Here is a 23,058-nt window from a genome sequence, read left to right on the forward strand (position 1 = left end):
TGATAAGCAAAACTTCCAGAAGTTTCTGAAACCTCTTGGGGAAACTTAAATTTTCTTTTTGCATTAATTGCAAATTGCTCAGCAGGTTCTGGAGGTTTGACCCCATTTAAGTTTTTTTTGGATTTATACAAGAGTTTGAAATGCTGTTCTGAGGGATGGTGATTTCATTCCTTGTGTTATCTGTCACAAACAGATATTCTTCTACGTAAGGTTCCCTAACGAAATGTTTGTTTGATGTGAATTTACTTTCCAACACTAAGTGTGTTGAACAACATACTAAGTGTCACATGTTCTGCACAGGAAATCTCTGTTGTCCTGGTAGGTTTGTGTTTAGTTGTATTTAATCATGAGTGGTGCAGAGCCTGAAAAACGGGCATCATTGAGAGCAACTTATGTCTGGTATTGGTTGATGATTATTTTTGGATGAGTGTTCTTAGGGCAATGTCTGGGAAGATTCCTAGACCAGCAGGGCTCTTGTGGGCTTTTCTTCCAAGCTGAAATATTGCTGTATCTGGAAAAACTAGGGAAGAGGTAATATTGACATTTCTCTGTCTTCAGTGAGTTCCCTATCCTGCTCATTTGTAAGGAGGCAAAAAAACCCCAAAGATGAGCTTGAGTAAAAAAGCAAGCTAATGCCCCTGGGAAAAGAGTAGCCTCTAAAAAGGAAGGGGAAGTTTGGAGCTAGGGTTGCTCTGAAGGGCGAATGAGCGCAAATTTGGAAACAGAATCCTGGTAGGGTGTGGTGGAAAAACACACCAACATAAGGATGCATTGTGTATTGTGGCATACTGGTGTGTGTAGTCTTTGAGAAGGGCTGGGCTGAGCTGCCATTGAGCTGTGACATGAGCTAGTCCAGTGGGGTCCCTCACTGTTAATGGCTGTGGTAAGAGAGTGTTGCTTCCATCCCTGTTTGGAGATTGCACATTGCAGGGTAGCGAATACCAATGTCCTGTTCTAAGGAGGCAACTTTGTCTTAAGAATTGTTTCTATTTAGAAAGGTTAAAGATGAAGACTGATCAGAAGTACCAACAGGGCAGCACTTTTTCCAAGATGATAAAATGAGGAATTTGTAGGAATTCGTGAATTACAAGAGATTGTTTCTTCTGTCTGTTGGATTTTGACAGAAGTTTCTCAATGCCAACTTTATTTTCCTTGTATATGAGTTTGTGGGTAGCATTTTAATCCTTTCAGGTAGATGAATGTTTAAAAAAACCCTGTAGAGCTTTATGGTGGAGGCTTTGCAGTGTATTTGAATGGATGGATAGCTTCTTTCTGTTATCTATTCTGTGTCGCAATCCAGAGTGAGCTGATCTCTGAACTCTTTTATCCTTAATCCAGTGTCACAACACTGCATAGACACAAGGCTTGTGGACCTGCATCTCAGATTTTAACAGAAGAGACTCGAGCATAAGGAGTTCCAGTAGATGTTGCCTGACACAAAGAAGATGCACGTTAGTAATGATGTGTAAATGTGTAATGATGCAGGAGGGAGGCATCCTTCCGCAGATATTTAGGATAGTAGTAATGAAGCTTAACCCAAGACTTTGTATATGGTATGTTCTCATTCAAGTTTTCAGACTAGACTTTTTGGAGTGCAAGCCTCATGTCTGTGCTGTACAGGCCTTCTTGAGGGTTTGTTGTCCAAAAAATGGAATTAAATCACTTGGGAGTCCCTGCGAAAGATACCGTTAGTCTAAAAGTACAGCTTGTCAGAACTTACCCAACTTGGGCAGGATGAACAGTTCAGCCACTTGAATTTTTTTGCCCTGATTACCTGCTTATTGTTTTGTTTCTGTCACAGTTTTAGCAGATACTCACCAAGCAACTGCTGTTGTACAGTATTGTTTGTCTGTTATTTCCAAAATTGGATTTGGAGAAGGATGATTCATATGCCATCATGCCTTTAAAATCGTTTGCACAATTCTGAGTGCACCAGAGCTTTTTGCTTTGGTGCTGAAAGTTACAGACCTTAAGCCAATATATTCTTGCATGTTTCCATATATGGAGTTGCTGGTTGAGTTGCTACCAGTTGCATTGCAGCTTTTCCACATAACTTCTGAAAAAGCATTGCCCTCTGTAGCCCAGGAAAACTACCCAGGTGTTCCCTTCCAAGGCTAAAGTACGACATGCCCATGAGATAAATCTTGTCATGCTTTGTTCTTGTTTTACCACCACATTTCATCACGCCCCAGAGCCTTCCTCCTTATCTTAGGCCATCTTAATCTTAACAGTCAGACTTTTGTAATCCTAGTGACTTCATGAAAATGATGAGCTCTTGGCAGATACCTCCACTTTTCTCAGGGGTCCTTGAGCAAATGTATACCTAGGACACTTACTCTGACAGTGAGTGTGTGTGTCCATGTGCTGGAAGTGCTGTGGGGAAGGTGACCTGCCCTGGCCTTTAACAAAATGATTTGACTATTCCAGGGCTCAAAAGGGCTAAAGAAGACCGGGTTAGCTCATTGTTGGGACTGCTGTCTACCTTGTTCACTGAGGTGATTAAGAAATCTCTGTTCGGTTGGTCTGAAGAGTATGAGTTCAGAGATACTCCATGGCTTCCTTGCCTGACAAAATCTTCAGGTAACTTTTCTGTACACTTTTTGTTCTGATCCATTCCAAGTGACAGTATTGGTAGATGCCTATTACAAAACTACTGTGATCCAATTTGAGCTAACATCCTTCTGACTTCGTATTTTGATGGACTGCAGTTACTTTTTGGTGATTTAACATCTTTTTTTAAAATGTAGTCAGCAGGGTAAGGAAAATAATAAAGCCTCTTGTACAGCAGATAAGTCTTGGGGTTAGCAGGGGAAATAAGTATCCTTTCTTGCTTTGGATGCACTGAAACTGGCACAGAATCCACGGGTTAAAATATTCCATACTTTGAGAGCAATAACTTACCTACCTGATCTGTGAGATTTCTTGCAAATCAGTTGAACTTAGACAGTTGCTTAAAATTCCTGAGGGGTACTTTTTGGCATGCAGCAATCCCTTTCAAGAACAAAACTAAAAGACAAAAAAAACCCCCAAACCACCCCGCCCCCCCAAAAAAAACAACAACCAACCCAAAACAAAAAAAACCCCACAAATCCACATACTTTTTAACAATATACAGCCTATCTTTCAGAAGTGCCAAACACCCAGCAGTTCCCTGATTGCATTGGCAGCAGGTGGGTTTTCATGGGTCTGAAAATCAGAGTATTTTAGATTTTGCCACAAAGGCAGCTTGGTGTGTCGGCTAAAGTGGGACCACTGGTCATGTCCTAATGTGGACAGTCAAAGAGGTGAGGAGAGGTGCTGCCTGGCAGTGGAGCCAGCTTACTCATTCCAAGAACATCCTCTCAGGGGATTTGCATAGCACAGCTGGTGTCTTGTAAATTCCCACCCTATCTTGGGATACAGTCAATTTTCTATGTGGCAAGGTCACAGTTACTATGAAGAGCACAGCTTTAGGCCTGTGTTTCACTATGTGAAAATTCTGTCAGCTATTTCTCTTGGACAGCTTTTGCACTGAGAACTTCCAGCCTCTGATCTGTGTGAAACCAGCTAGGGACCATTTCAGCAGTTCTTCTTTGAGGTTTTTCTTGGCAAGTCTACCACTAATATAAACTCTCCCTTTCACCCCTGTACCTTGAAAAGGTCATCTTGCTCTGCTGTGCTCCATTTGGAAGCCAGAAGCTTCTCTTAAAGATGCTCTGAGTTGCTTTTGACATACACACTGGTTCAAAGTTGTTCTGTTTAGAACAGCAGCCAGAGTCCTGGCCTAACTGTTCTGCTGAGTGGAAAAATGTTTTATCAATGCTGAGTGTTTTATATGGAACATGCTTTCCCAGCTGGCAGAACTTCAAGAAAATCTGAAGTATCTCCTTGCACAGTTACCAGAAAGCATACGATAACTGTCTGAGCTTGTTCATCACATTGCAAGGCTAGATTGCTTACTCTATTAACTTTATAGTCTTGATTTGGTCATGCTTACATAAATTATGCAAGTGATGTACATCAGTTTTACAGAAAGAGGGGGAAGCACTCAAGCCAATTAAAAGTTTATTTTCTGAATTATTCCATTCCACCAAAAAAGGTGCACAAGAACTGGTGAGAGTTGTTTCAAACTTCAGTATTCTGCGTTTCTAAGACACGCTACTTCTAGCAATCTTCCAAACCACTGTCAGGTTTAGTCCTAAGCTATGCATGGCCTGTGCTAGAGAGGACAAGTGAAAAAATAATCGATGCAAACAGGACGGGACCTGTAAGACTTTTTCTTTCATCTAGCAGCACTCCAAAGAGCATCTGTGGTTCAGTGAAAGAAAACTGGAGGCCAAATCCCAGGTCATCAATACCAAGTTCGTTTAGTTTCATTGATTGCTTTTTAGGAAGATAAAAAGTACGGCTAAATGTTGTACTTGAAGCTGTGGAGATAGGTTGGGCTTTGGTTGCATTACTAGCTTACTCCTTACAGTGGCAGACACAGTGATGTCTTCATCATTTCTACATTTTTTACATCATTTCTACAGTTTGGAAAGCCAAATTGTTTCCTAGAAAGGAAATTTTCCTGTAGAGTTGTTTTAAAAATTAAAAAAACAGTTTGCTTTGTTAACCTCAGTATTTTAGTTTTGCTTCCACTAAATTTAAGAGTATCCAGTGGAAAAGAGTGAAGAAGAGGTGGACTAAAGCAACTCCTATTTTAGTAGAAGGTTATTTTTAAAAAACAAAACATTAATTGCAGGTGTTGAATTTTAAAAGTATGGCCACTCTCAGCCCCAGGAACCCTAGTTTCAGATTATTCACTTTGCAACTCTGTTATTCTTTTAATACAATTTTGAGATGTCTGTGTTAAGTGTCTTGTAAAATAAATAATTGTGCAAAAGAAAGAAACCCTTACTACTAGCATACTGGTTAGAGAGTCCTGTAAATTAGAAAGTGGACATACCCTAAGAAGATCTGGATTGCTAGTAATTCTTTTTCATTTGGTTAATTGTTCCCAAGTCTGATCTTGACCTGAGTTTAGGAGCTACGTAGCAATGCTAATCCAAAATAAGTTGGACATTGCTAACTGAAGAAATGCTGAGTAAGAGACAGGCAGGAGTTCTAAGTGTAATGTGTTGAAAGTCCATTTTTTTTGCTTTGAACTATGGTTCAGGACTGTAGAAAGCTGAAAATTATACAAAGGGCTAGTTCCTAGTTCTGTTTGATGAGGTAAAAATGTATCTGATGAAGGTTTGATTTGTGAAGGTTTTAAAAACAAACTTTGCTGTCGTTTACAAAATCCTTAACAAAGATGAAATTAAAAAAAAAGCTTAATCCTTCTCCAGTAACATGCAAACATCCATCACCAGTTCATTTCCAGCACAGAGCAAAGATTTTCTGCACAAGGATGAACTTCATGAAAGCTTGAGGTATTTCTGCAGCATGAGGAGGAACCCCAGTGAGCACTTAGATGGAGAGCTCTCAGGGATGAGGTGCAGCAGCAGGTTCATAGCCACACTATTAGCCCTATAGAAAAATGGGAGCAAGTCCCAGCAAGGTCGTGGAGGTGTCCTGCTGTGAACTGCAAGTTGACCTGTGAAATGGAACAATCTGTTCCACTGCTGGTCTTATTCCACATTCAGCACATAGCAGGGTATTTATTTCTCCTGCTGTCAGTGGAAACATAAAAGCTTGTAAATCAGTGTAAATTACTCAGACAAAAGGTTATGTATGAATGCACTCTGTTACAAGTAAATGAGTTGCACTTCTTCCAGCAGTGCTGTAAGCAGTGTTCCTCTGTTTCAGCTTTATCTACCATCCTCCTGCATCAAGAGGAGGATGATAAATTCATTCACTGCTTCAGAAGTGCCTGATAAATTACTGGGAGTCCCTTGTTTTTATAGTTCCTAGTTGGAGAAGGGTTGGCCTGTGTATTCCCATATAAATCTCGGATAACACCCAAAACCTTCAGAGCATCTTTTTGTTCGGTTGTGGAAAGACACGCTGCAAGAATATGGCACCAGCTGTGCCAGGGTGAGTTTGTTGTCAGCAGACCAAAGATCAAATTCTTCACTGCCATTACCTCTGCCAGCATCTGTGGTTTGAGTGTCATCTAAGTGCCTTGGATGATCATGCTAGAGAAGAGGTGCTCCCTCTGCTTCTCATGCTGGCTTTTGAGAACAAGAGAATAAAACCAAGCCCATGGGAAATTTGTAGCTCATAGGTAACCTAGAATAGTTTCCATTTCCTTTTGTTTCAGTGACTTGTTGTACTATTTGTCTCTTGTCTTCTGGGTGAGTCCCTTGGATACCCTGTCTTTTCTCGTCACCTGAATCCAAGCTTTCTCACAAAAGTGGTCCAGGTTTGGGAAGTTGCTTCTCTCTTGTTTACAGAAGCTTGTTGCAGGGGCCACAGGGAGCATCTCATCTGGTGCAACAGCCCTGAAAGTGACTTAGGCTCCTCCGGAGGCTGCAGATGGTGGGTTAAATCTCCTATTGGTATCCTCAGCCCCTGCCAAAATCAGACTTCTCCTGCCTGTGTGTGCAGGCTGGTGTTTGCAGGGCTCCTTGTGGCAGGTGGGTTCAGGTTTCCAGGCTCTGAGAAGGCCAGTCCCAAATTTCTGCCTCGAAGGCAGCTGGGGCATGAGCACCAGACATCTAAGGAGCTGCGTCATACTGGAGCGAGGAATCCCGCTTTCTTCTCAGCATTTGGCCTGCTGGACCATTACCATGACAAAGGAGGATTATTGACTTTCATAGTCATGATGCCTTTGATATCAGGCTCGCTTTGATTTGGGGCAGTAGTGTTTGCTGGCCCAGTGAAGCAATGGTCTCCTCCAGGTGAAGAGCATGGAGAGAAACACGCTTTTGAGAAGGAGGAGGAAAGGTGAAAGAATTGGCTGAAGAGGCTGAATGGAAGCTGTAATGGATGCAGTTAGTCGCTGGGAAGGACCCAAAAGCATCCTATGATTCCTTAAGACAATTAAAAGCAAATTGTCCGGCTGAGCGATCCCAGAGCAAGGAAGATGCTCCCCCAGACTATAATTCAAGGGGCTGAATGGCCCTCAAGAACTGAGAGCGAAAAAAACCCAGAAGATGAGGCAAATGATGGAACAGATGTGAGCGCTTTTGTTGGGAAGACTTGGAGGCTAGCGGGATGGCGATAGGCTAATTTGAGGCGCATAATGCCAGGTTCCTTTCATATGCAGAATAGCACTTTGATCCAGTGTGGATGAAAGTGCTGAAAAGTGGAGAGGATGGCAGGGGGTCTTTTGTCTTTGACAAAAAAGGCATCTGCTGGGCTCTAACCCCCTTTTCCCCACCCCCTTAGCCTAGCAGGCCACTCCAACAATGCTAGCAAAGGGGACAAGTGTGTCCTGACAGCTGAAGAAATCTCCAGGAGGAGAATGAGGCTTGCAGCAATATGTATACCAGAGAGCTTAATCGATTTTTTCCACAGTACAAAAAGGGAGAGGGTCGGGGGAAGACAGAGAGATCACAGTGGAAATGGGAGGTGGGAGGAAAAAAATCCCTTTCTAATAAACTTGTTACTTTTGTTCTCCGAATACATCTTTTCAGGAGATGCTTTGATGCTAGTATGAATACACTTAATGGAGCAGAGTAGGGTAGAGTTGCTGGGGGGGGAGGTGTGAAGTAAGGAAGAATAGTTCTGCAAGGAGGAGGAACGTGGAGTGATTTCTGTGGATTCCAGCACAGGAAAGATTTTGGAATTAGTAAAACACAGTGCAATGCAAGAGATACCTGTAAGACAGATGGATGCTTTCTGTACCACTTGTTGGAGGAGCTCAGCTCAGCACAAATTCTTGGGTTTGATTTCTAAGCAAAATTGAAAATTTTTCTGCAACCTTTCCTTCTTTTCTGTTGTCCTCTTAACTTCTTGGACTTACTAGAAATTAAAGGACTGCAGGATTGAATGGGGAGCTAGGAAGGCAAGCAGTATTTGTGCCAAGCAAATATAGCAGTTGCAGATCAACTGCTGATCTGGTCCCTGCTTCTCATCCTCTGTCGACTTTCACATCTGGTAAACAAGGCTGGGATCCAGTCCGCAGAGTTTGACAGCTGTGGTCTTCCTTAAGTATCACTTTACATCTAGTCTAATGTTTTCTTTGAGAAATAATGACAGATAACTCTTATCAACCTCTGAGCAAGACCTACCTCAGAAAATTAAATCCTTTAAGAACAGTAGGTTCAGGAATCTTCCTTTTCTTGAAATCCTGACAGTGTTTATCCATTACTGTTTACTGAAGATAACCTTTTCACCAGGGCACAATTTTAAGCAACAGCTGGTACTGCAAACAGCTCCTGCCTCTTTAACTCCACACCCCTTTTCTTTCTGCTGGGGAGTTATACTTCCCCCAAGAAGGTACGAGTGATACAGAAATGGAGAGAAGCTATCACATGCCTTTGAGAGGCTCTACACACACACTGACGCCAAATCATAATCCTGTGTAGTTGTTCAGTAGGTGTGGCATGATCCCCTTCCAGCAGATGCCACCATTCTGTTTAGACCAGCTAATGAGAGTATTTTTGGCAATAGCATCCCCTGCCTTCCAGCTGTGCAAAGCCTGATGACATGAGTTAAAGTAACTCATTAAGGAGGGCTAATTGTCAAGGACATTGATGCTGGTTTGATTTCTGCCCATTTATTGTATCTTGACTTTTCTTACTTCCACTGCTTGGGCTGTGGTTGAGAATGGTGCAGAGGGACTTGGGCTGCTGCTGTCATCAAAGGAGCTGAGACCACCTCTGTCCCTCACAATGCCAAGGTGAAAGTCCCCTCTCTGGGTGGGCTTCAGGTGGTTCTTGTGTGACTTCTCTCTTGGATGCTCTGCACAGTGACAGGATGCAGGTCTAGGTCCAAGTTGGGGAAGATGTCTGACCTGGCAGGAAACAGCCCTCTGTAGTCCTCTGTGACAGAGAAAAACAGCCCATGCAGTGCCATGCAAACCCACTGACTGGGCTGTGGGGTCCACGGCAGCCTGCTGGCTGCTCCATCCCCAAGAAGTTGTGGTTGGGATGGGCTGTAGGAGTCTTGGGTAGTGAGCTTGGACACTGTTTGTTCTTTGAGGTGAAACATGAACCACCTCACTGTGAAATGTCTTTTGTGCTTCCCCAGTGGGGCAGGCAAGGCCTTCAGCTGCTGCCATCCTGAGATTTCTTCACGTGTCCAGTATCAACTCTCCCACCTCTGCACCAGAAAGATGTACTCTTAGCAAAGACCAGAGAGCTGCCACAGCTGCCTCACCAGGACAGCTTTGTGTCATGCCAGCAGTAAGTGTAGAAATATGAGGGGAGGGGGGGTGAGTTGCCTCTACTCCTGTGTAAATGTGTGCAGTAATCCTCCATAACTGCAGGTAGTCATTGTGGTTTTAAACTATGCTCTTGAGACAGATTTATTTAGCTGTTTGCAGTTCACTGTGTGCTAGTTTCTTATGGCCAGTGGGTAGGCACAAGGAAGGAAGATGCCTGTGTGGCTCAACCTGGCTGCTATGGTCAGGCCAGGTCTGTTTGGAGGAGAGACTGAATCTGTTTCACGTGGCACACTGCAATGGAGGAGGGATGAGATGTGTGTGGAGCAGAGGGTAGCACGCAGAGCAAGCAACAGCAGGAGTGCAGGCTGTGGGAGTACAGCAGAGAGAGGAAGGTTTGCTTTGTTCTCACTCCTCACCCAGCAGGCTGATGTTTTCTCCACAGAAGCCGGTTACCCTCTGCTGGCTTGTGTTCGGATGAAAATCAAACAGTAAAGATTGCAAAACCTCTTTGATGTGCTTACTCTACATTGAGCAGAGCTACCTGACCAGCTCAGGAGACCATCACAGGTCTTATTCCTGCTCTGTGGACAGGAACTATCTGGTCATTGTTTCAGAGCCTGTGGAGTCTAGAAAGGGACGTATTGCTTTAATGGTAAATTGTCCAAGCAGATGCTGCTATGGTAGTCAAATAACTTACAAAATAAGCCATTCCCATGGAAGTGCTTTTGGCTGGACTGATTGTACATACAAGATTTTCCTGGCATGACCTAGTAGTCCTGGCTATAGATACCCCACATTTTCAGCATGGATTTGGCTTGCCTCTCAGTGAATCTTGTCTGGTCATTAACATCCATTAGGGCTTCTCTGTGTGGGAATTGAGGCCAAACAAATGGAAAATGATGGCTTCGGAGTGCAGTAAACCCCAGCCTGCATGCAAACTTTTGTTCAGACATAAAGTAGTTTCAATTTGTTTTTCTTTAATTTACTTCCCAATTAAACAGAGGTCCTTTGCAAGACGGCTACTGTTTAGTTTGATGTAACTTTCCTGAGTGTCTACCTGCAGGTATTCTTTCAATCAGGTGCAGTTTGTACCAACAAAGTGAATTCTTGCCCTTTTTAAAAACATGAGATGGGAGTCAATGGTGCTATTAATGAACACCCTTCCAGAACTAATACTAAGTTATGTGTTTTCATATTTGGTTAAATACACAGTGGTTTGGATCCAGACGGGCAGCTCTAGTTGTAGTGGGGACAGTGTGATTTCAAGTGTGGTGCGACCCGCACCTTTCTGTAGGAGACAGGTTGTTGTACTGGGGGAGGAAAAACTGCACTTGTTCATTCCCACATCTGCCCTGTGCTGTAATCCCAAGATTTGGTTCACATAATCTCAGTACGTTAAGAGTATGCTTACTCATGTATGGGTTTCATGGTGTTGGTGAATACCTCTGGTTCCAGAGTGCTTTTGATGGTGTTCAAGACAAATATCCAGAAGGATTTAATTACACAGAGCCCTCATCAGGCTGCAGAGGGTCACCAGAGCTTGGAAAATAACTCTCCCAAGAGTAACTTTTGAAATGTGTTTCAAGACCTCAGCAATATCTCTCAGTTTACTTCCTTGACAAATAAAAAAAATAAGCCAGAAGGTAGTAGGAAGGCTTGTTACAGTTCTCTAGGCTTGGTGTGCAAACCAGCGGTAGCTTGAGTAAGCGCTGTGTTCAGGAGAGATGGCGGTGTTATACTTGCTGCATGCTTTTGGAGAGCTGCTGTCTGCACGGGCGAGTAACAAGCTCTGCGCCCCACCCATGTTCCCAGTGGCATCCCATGCTCAGCCTGGGGAGCTCTGCCCCAAGCCCTTCCGTGGCTCGCTGCCTTTCTGGGGCTCGGTGGCTGCCTGCTGCAGTGGCTGGAGCAGCTGGGGAGAGGTGCAGAGGTGCTGCATTGTCTGTCTGGCTCCAGAGGCCCCTGTGAAGTGTTGCTCCAAACTGTTCTCTTGTGCCCTTTAAATGGTGGTGATCCTCATGGGGTGTGCATTGCCGCAGGCAGGAGGCAGCTGCAGTGGCAGCTCTCTCTGGGTCAGGCCCTGAGGCCACTGCCCTGGGAGAGCGATGCTGTGCTGGAGGTGGGGAAGCAGCAACACCTGGAGGAGACCTCTGCTGATCTCCTCCCTTTCTGGCCAAGGGAAAGGCTCCCTGGGGGTGGGAGCTCTGGCAGCCATGCTGGTTCAGCTTGAGGTGAAGGGAATGGGAGTGTTTGTGTTCCCAGGTGAACGCCAAGGAGGAGGAGGGAGCACAGGCAGCGGCAGCCCCCATGCCTGCAGAGGCAGTCAGCCAGGGGAGCGTGCTGGGCTGCTGTGGGGCTGCTGTCCTCAGACTTCACCTGAGGGGAGGGTGGCTGCCACTCTGTGGTGATGGCTCTGTGGCGATCAGGCAAACTGTTGTCTAGGGGAGCAAGACTGCCCCTATTTCAGTCTGCCCCTTTGTATCTTCTGTGTTAATCTTGTCATGGGCAAAGCCTCCTGGAGTTACGTGTGGTGAGTCAGTTCCCTATGAGCAGGCCAGTGGGACCTGAGGTGTGAGTATCTGCAGACCTGGAGGAGGTACAGGTTGGCGACGCGTGGACTGGCATGCTTTGGAGCGGGAGCAGCTACGGAGAGCCCTCGGTGGGCGGCTTTATATCTGTGACCTTCTCACCGGGCGAGACGAGAACTCACCAGGAACTCTGTCTTTTCCTCCCTCTCCCCCTCCCTCAGGTGGTCTTTGCTTTGAATCAGACTCTCTTGCAGCAGGAGAGCCTCCGAGCAGGCAGTTTCCAGATCCCCTATACGACAGAAGACCTTATCAAGCATTACAACTGTGGGGACCTCAGCTCCATCATCTTCAACCATGACACTTCTCAAGTGAGTCTTGCCGCCACAGCCCTTGTACTACGCACACGTCCCCGTAGCACTAACCCCTGTCTCACTCATGCTCGTCTCTTCTCAGACAGGTCCTTTGTATGCAAGGGCCAAGGGCACATCGCTGGCTCCCTGGAGCGTCCATTTTCCTGCGCCTCCTGTCCCAGGAGTCTGCACCACCTCACCGCTGTCTTGCTGCATGCAAGCAGCGAAGGGACACCTGGCTTTCCCTTTTGGGCGAGTGCCATGTTTGCTTTAGCGTCAAAGCTCTATGAGTTAATCCTTTATTTTCTTAAGGATCCTGTGGAATTATGCTAGCTTAGGTACCAGCGAACTTAGCACCAACAGAGAGCAGCAGCAGGCTCTTTTGTGCAAATAGCGACAGAGAAATGCACTCGTGACTTGGACGCTTGTGTAAGGCTGGGCAAGTTGCAAGCTTTTTAATGTCCCCTTTCAGTATGATTGTGTACTATGGGCAAGGTCCAAAGAAGAGAAATGGAGTGAAACAAAGAAAAGATAGATTTAGACTGAATGTTAAGGAAAAGAAAACCTTCTGAGGCCTCACAGACTTGGTTTATGGAGACGGTTTCCTAAGCAGCACAGTGGAATGCAATGCTCTGATCTTTAAACCACAAGAAAATGCCCAGCAGGGACCAATTTGGCCTGTTTGGGCTGTTAGATTAGCTAACCTCAGGCTGAGATATCAGGCCTCTCTATTCTTGTCCGCGAGGTACTGCCTGGCAATTCATGCACATCAATGAAAACGTAGGCTCTAGCCTCACAGTGCTGAACAAGTGGGTGTTGGTACCTGGGCTTTCCCTGCTGGATGACTATTTTCCTATGGCTTTTTGATATATATGGTGCAGTACTGCAGAACTGGAGATACTGTCATACTAACCCTTGCTTCTCCGGCACTGAGCTTTCCGTGCATGTTGTTACCTTCCTGTCCTGCACACCCTTCAGCCTACAGGTGCAGGCAACCTGGTCGCTAACACTGCTTAGCTCTTACACAGTGCACTTCATAGATTTCAAAGGGCTTCTCAAAGGAGGCCAGCACTGTAAGAGCATACAGATACTGCATTGCTCTTCTGCTGAGGTGTTACAGACTGCAGACAGCTGGTGTTGCCTTGAGGTCCTTGGAGAGAACAGCTCTCACCCAGACATGCATGTCTCTGGGGGAGCAAGTGCCCTTTTCTTACATGAGGGGCTCCACCGCAGGGCACTCTCCCTCACAGCAGAGCTGAGTAGTAATAGCCTGCAACACTTATCAGCTTATGTTTTTAAGTAGAACTTCTCTGTAAATTGTATTTGACCCCATGCTTGCCCAGTAGATGACCCACTGTGGGCTAAGAAACCTTTGGAAACATGTGTTAGTACTCTCTGAGTGGCTCCAGAGCTGCAGGCTTGCAAGGGAAAGCACCTGGCTTAGTGGCTCTGCTTCCCAGAAACCACTGCTTGCAGGCCCTTTTTTTAACCATTCCTGTAGCTGCAATGCCCAAAGCGACTTGTCAGAAGCCAGGATGTCTGCAACTCCAGAGCCACATTTCTCTCCACTATCAAGAGGTCAGGGTAGTGTGCAGCCACAGCTATCCTGGGGGCCCCAGGGGAGGAAGCCACTATTTTAAAAGATACCTTGAGGACATGGGAACTAGAGGTGGTAATACTTTCTTTCCTGACAAAATCTGGCCTTCCTTCTTTTGGAAAGTTTGGGGATGTTTTTGTTAACTAGTTCAAATTGCATAGTTATTCTTTGATGGCCTGAGGGGTCTGATACCAGTCAAACTCTCTTAGAAGAGTTTAATTATCATTATAGTTATGTCATACCTATGGCAATTTAAGGAAGAGGTATGTAGCTAAAGATAGCCAGAGGCAAATATTTACTTTCTTCAGCCAAGCAATCACGATTTGGGATCTACAGTGTGGCAAACTGAGAGTATTTGTTGACTTTGAATCAAAAAAGATGCAGCTGGCTGGCTTATGAAATGATATGTTGAGAGAAATGGAGCACTATGCATTACTAGAAGTTTGCTGAATCATTTTTTAGCTTTCTTTGGGTTTTGTCCTACTGGATGTGCCTTGTGGGACAAGGCAATTGCCACATTCAGTGATGGAGCAAAGTGCCTGTGCATGATGGCTGCCTGTGAAATAAATGCCCCTTTCATGAAGGCATTTTTTTTTTTTTCCTGCCTTAGGTCCCAAATTTCATTAATGCTACGCTTCCAGCCCATGAACGCATTACTGCCCAAGAGATAGACAGCTACTTCCGTCAGGAGCTCATCTACAAGCGAAATGAGCGAATGGGCAGGCGGGTGAAGGACCTGCTGGAAGAGTACCCAGACAAGAGTTTCTTCTTTGCATTTGGAGCTGGTATGTGATTGAGGTGCCCTTCAACCTGAACACATTCTTCCCGCAGCTGTTAGAAGCTTTTTACAAATACTTGCCTCAGTTTAAAGAAGGGTCAGTACCTTTACCATGGTGGACACAGAACATAGCTTTGCCCTAGTAGGCAAAGTTGGCAAAGTTGTAGGCAAAGTTGCCTAGTTTGGCCTAGTAGGCAACGTTTGGCCTAGTAGGCAAAGTTGTACTCTAGTAGGAAAACTTTTTCAGTGTAGGAGAGTGTTTTTCTTCAGTACGCAAGGAGGTCACAGTGTGTGCATTGATTGCAATATTTATTAGTTACAGACTTACTTGTTATATGCATAGCCAAAGATACTGAACCAACTACAGTGCATACACAAAAGGAACAGCTCTTGGACATAAGTGTTTATGCTCTGGCCAACCAAGGCAGATGAGTAGGAGAAACAGGGAGCTGAGATGAAAGGTAGCAAGTCAGAGGTTGCACCAGTGCTTGAATAAACCTTTCAAGAACACATCCAAAAGAATAACATGCCAAATTGTGTGAATCTAAGGGGCTCAATAAATGCAAGGGGAGAAGGCAAGGCACACTCTCACCTTTCTCCTCCTGCTGCGGCTCCTTACCTCTTTCACTGCACTTCCACAACTACAAGTTTTGTCTGCCACTGTTTTGGAGCAGAGCATTTGGCTCAGATGGGGAAAACCTATTTCATTTTCTGCCTCTTAGCAGCCAGCAGGAATCCATAGGCCCATCCAGCAGCGCGTCCAACTCAGTGAGGTTAACACCCACACTTCAGACTAGGGCTGGGTGGAGGGTGTAAACAGGATTGGTTTGCCATGACTCCCATCCTTTGCTCTAGCTCCAGGGAAGAGAATAAGTGAGGATCAGTTTTTGAAAAGACAGGTGCTAATTCCCAGAGAAGTATCGCATCCTCTCCAACATGAACCATATGGGCCTTGGGAAAGGGAGAGAACTGCAACTGATGTCAGGATCCATGTGATGTCTTTCGTCTCAGTGGCTACTGCTTTAGTGAGGATGGAAGATCTAGACAAAGCAAGGAAAGTATTTACTTAAACACTCTAAAAGCACTGGTATTCAAAGTCTGTGAGAATCTCATCACTTTCAGCAGGGAGTTGTGGTTACAAACTTATCATAACAAGGATCCTGTGTGTGAGGGCAGGGAGGTAATGAAAGGTGGCTGATAATGTCTGTTCAGGCATGCGTGAAGATTGTAATGCGCTATCTTCCTGCAGTGTCACTGCTCTGTGCAACTCCGTGTTACGAGGGACAGTGAAGTACACGCAGGTTATGTAGATTTTGGTCATGTCTGTAAGCCAAGACCAGGGCTTTGCTGTACTCCACTGCTGATGTGTTCTGATCACACTTGTCCCTGCTGGACTGATGTTCCTGACCAGCCCATATGTCAGCCCTGAGTGCCAGTTGTGTCAGTTGCAGGTAGCTAGTCTTCTGTCAGGAGCTAGTCACAGATATTGGGGCTCCAGTAACTGGGCACAACTGAGCTATGAGCAGCCCATGCAGATGGATGGATGTGTATGCAAGTGTCACTCTGAGTCTGCGCTGTCCCAGGAGCAGGATCCTTTGAGAGAAGAGTGCCTCTTGCCCTCCTTGCACACACACCCTGCATCCCAGCAGCTGCATTGGACAATCACATGTCTTTAAGATGCCTTTGTGTCATTTGTCTCCCCTCCCATCAATTTCCTTCTCTTCCCACTTTTCTGCCCCAGACTGTCTTCATTGTCATTACTGTGCACAGCTCTGCCCCGGAGCCCAGAAGCACTGCAGGAGCAGTACAGATTACTGTCCTTCCCAATCTCTCTTGTCCTCAACCTTCATGACAGTCCTAAAACCCTTCCCAGGCTTTCTAGATTCTCGCTTTCCTCCTTCCTGTTATTTTTCTTTTCCCAGTTGCTCCTTCTTTGTCCCCTGATTGCCTCTTTGAGTAGAGCAGAGTTAGGATTCACTCAGCACTGCTATACTGCAGTGCTGCCTGGAGCCTTGGGCCTACACAAACACCCTTGATGTGTGGCTTATGTGCACATGGCTTGATCTCCAAGCACCAGGAGTGCTCTTCTTATGCTTTTCCATCATACTTTTTAATCGAGACAGGTTCCCTGTCTTCTCTGGGGGCTCTAGATCAACTTTGACATTGTCTCTAATTACAGTCTGGCTTTGATACCAGTTCGGCCTCTGTTCTCATCTGCTCCTCCAAATAGCTCTGCTCAAAGGACAATGCCAGCCTCCCACTTTTAGCAGAACAATTCCTTATTATCCCCTTGTTTGACTGCATGGGGGTTTCTTTTTTTTTTTTTATTTGTTTCGTATTAATTGACTAAATGAGATAAGTAACATCACAGGATATAATGCAGAAAGCAGATCAATTTCTACACAGTTCTGAGGTTTTCTGAGTGCACGTTACAAATATGAGTGCAGGCTTTTATTGTTTTCCAGCAAGCTAATTTAGCCTTTTGTTTATCCAGATTGCTGTATGTGATAGATAAGTATGTGGAAGATTTATTTTTATGCCAGCAAGCAGTGAAGATGAACAAATGTCTTGTGTTCAGTTTTGAGAATTGCTTGAGTATTGTACTGTTGTTAATTACTGGAAAAGGGTTCCAGGAAAGAGCTTGCACAAAGCAGGTTAGAATGAGCTGCAGCAAAAGGTAGAAGAAGAGGAGAAAAAGGAAGGCTATGCGAATGGGACTAAATCATCACTGCATTGTGGTTTTCCCTCTCCTGGCCACCAGTGAAAAAAGTATTTCCCAGCAGTGGCTGATAAACTGCAGGACGAGGTTGTGTTAAAATGGTAGTAGGATATCAAAGGGTCTCCAGCTTAGAAGGGGGAGAAGACTTTTAGTTGTTTCTTTTTCACCCAGTGCTTTTTATTTATAAAAGAGCTAGGCATTTTGTAAGGAAAGTTCAATTTTTTCCATTAATCAAACACCACTGAAAAAAACACTTTTATCATCAATTATATCCAAACAAGGTCATGGTCTGTGGGTGACTGTGGTATTACAAATACCCCCTCTTGTTATTTAAACTACTCTTTGTATTTTTATTTTAAATGGGTGAAAATCAGAAAAGATTGATTTATTTTATGTTCCAAGTGGATTGATGTGGTTCAGAGATGTGTAATACATTGTGCAAAAAAAATCTCATATCTCTTTCCAGGTCTTAATACAGCTGCACGTCTATAGATGTTGATTTCTTACATGGAATGACATGTGATAATTTGGAATGTAATACATTTGATCATTAGATCCAGCATATTTTATGTTTTTACTACATTTTAACAGATCAGACAAACTCCCCCTATATTCTGTTGAAAATGTTTCACAGTCAGAGCTCATTTCTGGAACTATTTTTGTTTGGAAGTAATTTAAGCTTGCACAGAAGTGGAGAGGAAAAAAATAACAAGTTTTGCTCAAACTATTCAAAAAGCTTTGCTTCTGGACAAAGTGCAAACATGGAAAGTTTCAAGCCAAAATAAGTATGTTTGAGGGAATTAGAGGAAAGTGTGGGAAGAGAGAGATGGTAATGCCAGCAGCATTCCTCTAGGTTCAGTAAGGATTTTATCTTAATTGTGGCCTTTTTGTATGGTGGCACTAGAGTTACAAGCCAGACTTACTTCCTGTTGCCAGTGGAACAACGTGTGAAGCAAAGCCAGGTATAATCTTTCCCAAGAAATCTTCCTTCTATATGCATTTTTAATTTCTCTGAACTGTAAGTGGAGCGTTCAGGATCTGAATGCTAAGCCAAAGTAAGTGATGGCACATGTGATTCCATAGACAGCCAGCTAGATAACACTGTAGGTTTCTGGTTTGTCCAAGAGGTGCACATTGATGTAGAGAGGGCTGCATTGTCCTACTGTGCTGTGGAGAGTTTTACCACTTGTACAAGTCTTACAAGGATGCTTGTCTACTGGCTAAACCTTGGCAGAATCACAGGATAGTTGAGGCTGACAGGCACCTCTGGAGGTCATCTGGTCCACGCCCCTGCTCAGAGCAGCATCATATAGACCAGTTTGCCTAGGACAGAGTCTGATCAGGTTTTGAGTATCTGCAAGGATGGAGACTCCAGAACCTCTCTGGGCAACCTATTCTAGCGTTTAACCACTCTCACAGTAAAGAAGCTTTTTCTTATGTTTGAGTGGGATTTCCTGTATATCAGTTTGCATTTGTTGCCTCTTGTACTTTCATGGGGCACCACTGAGAAAAGTTCTGCTCCATTTTACAACCTCCTATCAGGTATTTATACATTGATTATACTGCCCTGAGCCTCCTCTTCTCCAGGCTGAACAGTCCCAGCTCTCTCAGCCTCTCCTCATATGACAAATGCTCTAATTGTTCATCATCTTTGTGGCCCTTTGCTGGACTCTTGCCAGTATGCCCATGTCTCTTAAACTGGGGAGCCCAGAGCTAGACACTGGACCTAGATGTATGTCAGCAGGGCTGAGGAACAGGGAAGGATCACCTCCCTCAATCTGCTGGAAACATTCCTCCTAATGCAGCCCAGGAGGCCATTGGCCTTCTTTGCCACAAGGGCATGTTGCTGGCTCAAGGCCAACTTGATGTCCACCAGGACACCATATCCTTTTCTGCCAATGTGTTCTTCAGGCAGTTGGTGCCCAGCCTATCCTGGTGCCTGAAGCTATTCCTGACTAGGTGCAGGACTGGGTTTGCTGAACTTCATGAGCCAAGATTCACTCATCATAAATCCATTCTGACCAGTCCCCGTCATCTGCTTATCCCTAACACATTTGGAAATGGTTTGCAGGATAATTTGCTCCATCACCTTCCCCAAGAATAGAGGTGTGGCTGACCAGTTCATAGTTTCCTAGATCCTTCTTCTTGCCCTTCTTGAAGATAGGAGCAATTCTTTCTTTCTTCCAGTCCTCAGGGACCTTCCCCAATTGCCACGACCTTTTAAAGATGATGGAGAGTGGCGAGCTCCCACGGTTCCTGTGGGTGTATCCTATCAGAACTTGTACATGTCCGGTCTGTTTGAATGTTCCTTAACCTGATCCTTCTCCACCCAGGGTGAACCTTCTTTGCCCTGGACTTTCCCTCTAGTCATAGGAACCTGAGATTCCTGAAGTCTGGTTTTACCAGTAAAGAAGGTGACAGTGGCACTGCATACCTTGGCCTTTTCCATATTATTTGTCACCAGGTCTCCTGCCCCCTTCAGCACTGGGCTGATATTTATCTAGTCTACATTTTACTGCTGAGGTATCAGCAGAAGCATTCCTTGTTTCCCTTGATGTTTCTCACTAGATTCAACTCTAGATGGCCTTTCCTTCTGCATGGTCACTTTTGTCCCAGGGTGAGCATGGCTTGTTTGCTTTAGCGTACTTATGGTTTCTGTTGAAGGGGGGGGGCTAAAGAATAAGAGAGGGGGGAAAAAAAAAAGAGGGCTGCTTTTTTTACGCAGGAAGAAGCATACTTAGTGGCATGAGATCCTGACTTTATTATGACAGGCAAGGCCTCAGGCGAAGCCAGAGTTTCTAGGAGCCAAGTTTAAATTCCCTCCAGTCTCTCCTGCCTCTTTGAACAGCTGAGAAACTCCAGAATTGCCAGCTCATGAATAAGAAGCATGGAGGGATCTAAGATGCCTTATATCCCTGTGGATGAAATGACTGACTTCACTGAGAGACGCTGGCTGATGTGACAACTTCAGAAGTTGGTCCTCTTAATCTTGTAAACACTGGAAAATTCCTTTTTCTCTCAGAGCTCTTTTTTCTTTGCTGCTCCTGAAGAAAGCATCATTCTGAGGCTTTAAAGTATAGTGGATGTTGGCAAGCCACCATTAACACTAAGAAAAGAAGGATGATGGTGAAAACTTCTTCGGCTACCATTTCCTTCTAATTACTAAAGGAAATAATGAATGTGTTTATTCAGCTTTACTCAGACTGTATGGACTCAAACCTCTAGGGACTGGCTGTTTTTTTCTCAGTCTTTAGCCCCACCCCCTGCAAGACCTCCCAGAAAGAAGAATTGTTATGAGCAGACTGATGAACCAATATCTGAATTAGCAATTCAGCTAAGAGCTCCAGATCTTAGTTGTCTTCCTCCCAGCAGCTGAGTCAACTGATACTCACTAAACTAAAATTAACTTTTGGATGGTTGACGTGTGATCCAACAACATGCAGAAGAAGGATTTGGACATCATTGCAGAAGCATAATTGACCCTGAGCTGAAGATAAGTGTGTAACCTGTCATGTTAGCCACCTGGACAAGGAAAAGAGAGAACATGGTACCACCTATGGTTACTCCAGAGCCTGCCATAGACCACCAAATGGCTTTCTCCAACTTCTCTTGGTTTTGAGGCAGTCCTTGGGATGTGGGGACTGGTCAGTTATGTGTCAGCCTCAGGTGCCAAGTGCATTGGATCCACAGGCATGTCTGGTGCCTTTTCCCTTGCCCCTTATGTCATAAAAAGCAAAAAAAAAAGAAACAAAACCAAACACCAGATTTCCAGGGGAAACTGGAATTGTGCTGAGTCTCTGTCCTGAATGGTGTGCTAGGTGGTGTTTCCATGTAGAGCTGTTTGCTGTTACTTCTTGAAATTTGCTGTTCCATCTGGCATTTTTGGATGGAAAATTATGCAAGAACAAGATTTATTGTCTCTGGAAAAGAAAAGATTGGAGAAAGGACCTGTCACCAATGTTTGTAAAAATAATTAACAGTGCTAAGCCCAGGATGTCTCTGTTCATCTTGTGCAGGTGTTTATACCTGTAAAACAAAACCAAACAACAACCTGCCACGGGAATGTGAAAGTTGCCCAGGTAAATGGGATATAATTTGCCCTTGAAATTCAGCAGGAATTCAGAACCCAGCATGGAAACTTTGAACCTGCCATCAGTGCACATTTGGGACTGGAGATGTGGGTGTGCACAGGGAGTGTAAATTTATCTATGCCTCATATAAAGGATTTGAAATACATAATGAGGAAGTTCCTGAAAAATCCACAAGAAGCTGAATCTTGGCAGATCCTGGAAGAGGACAAAGGGGGGGGGCAGAAAGATAACATAATGATAAAACAGATTAAATTAGTCTTGTGGGGCCACCTCACTTCTCCCTAGGCACAAAGGGCTTGCTGATTGCCTGCTTGCTTCTTCTGTCTCTGGAATGCGGCATCATTTTAGCCTCCTTGGGTGGGAGGAAAGGCTGAGTCCCTGAAGGTGTGCCTGTACCTCTGTAATCTGAGAATGCCAGATACAACCCAGCAGCTTTGAGACTGTTTTCCTTAGTAGCCTCTTTGAGTCTGCAGAATGCTAATGACAGGGTTTATTAGAACAACAACCCCCAAAGGGGATAGATAATGTTGTGTGGAGGCAGGACCCACATCCAAAGCCCCAGGGTTCACGTGAAGGGCACTCCTCCTGACATCTGTGACACATGAAATGAGGAAAGCTTTGCATTTCTGCATTAGAGGCAGAAGCCTCTGTTCCAATGTATTAGTGCAACTGTCAAAATCAGCCAGGTCAAACAACTGTGCTGTTTCTGCTTTAGGTACTCACAGTCTGGTGACCATCAGCTTCTTATCTGTGCTGGGGTTTACCCGTTGCTACCTTTATTGGGCAGCTACAGTAGAAAAACTTTCATCTTGTAATGTATGTTTTAAGCTAGTGGGATTTCAAGTCCTTAATACCTTTTTTCTGGAAAGGAAGCAGTGGTGTGGAATGCGAGCAGGTCCAGCGGCAGAGGTGGCTGTGAGTACTGCAGCTCAGACATAGCACTGATATTTCCTTCCCTTCTGGTAGTGTAATGCTGGCAGCTAGCATAGCCACTCACCTGTGTGAGGGTCTCCTTGCCTAATGAGCCTAGGGCTTCAACAGTGGAAAACTCTCAGTAAATGCCAGGGCAGATGGAGCCCCAGTGGCTTAGGCTGCCTGAACAGAAGCTGTTTCTTTTAATTCAGTTTTTACAAAGTAAACGATATATGGTTGTAAACTTTCTCCTTATGTTAACTTTGATATAAATTTGGCCTTATAATCAGTGGAAAAGTTTTTTCTAGCTTCAATTTATGTAGTTATCAGGAAGTTTGACTTTGCCCAAAGGTAAAAATGGGAATCCCCAGGACCAAAAAGTACTCAGGTCATACATTTAAGAGACCTAGTTTTTGACAGAACCTGGTAGATAAGAGTGTCTTGTTGTCTTTCACAAGAAAAATGCCTTCATTTTGGCTCATGCAAATTGTAACTTCATATGATTCTTTTCCGTGGTATTAGGCAATTTTTCCCATGTTGTGCAAGGCCTTCATCATCAACTATTTTGAGAAGGATTTCATGTTTACATGATTCTGTTACAAACAAATGTGGAAAATGAGTCCTAGTAATTCCATATAGGTGAGTTAATTAGCAAAGCACATCACTTTTATTTAAAAGGAAGGTTATTTTTTGTTTCCTCCTGAATGAATGTACGTTTGAAGCTCTTTCATTAAGTCTCTCCATGTCTAGTGAAAATATTTTCTTGGGCATAGAGAATGCCACTGTTGCACAGTCCTGCCCACCAGATTTTCCCCTTTGGTTTGAGGGTGGTGAAGTATGATCCACTA

The 23,058-nt window shown here is 44.4% G+C and overlaps 1 protein-coding gene across 1 annotated transcript in view; it reads left to right on the forward strand.

Annotated features, from left to right (window-relative positions):
• Positions 1-23,058, forward strand: part of TRABD2A (TraB domain containing 2A) — an 81,036-nt gene that overhangs the window by 41,691 nt on the left and 16,287 nt on the right. Inside the window, exons 3-4 of the mRNA XM_072860008.1 lie at positions 11,985-12,131; positions 14,321-14,495. Coding sequence (XP_072716109.1) covers positions 11,985-12,131; positions 14,321-14,495 — 322 coding nt within the window. The remainder of the gene's footprint in view (positions 1-11,984; positions 12,132-14,320; positions 14,496-23,058) is intronic.

This window comes from Ciconia boyciana, chromosome 4 (assembly GCF_034638445.1).
Source record: "Ciconia boyciana chromosome 4, ASM3463844v1, whole genome shotgun sequence".
Classification (NCBI taxonomy): Eukaryota; Metazoa; Chordata; class Aves; order Ciconiiformes; family Ciconiidae; genus Ciconia; species Ciconia boyciana.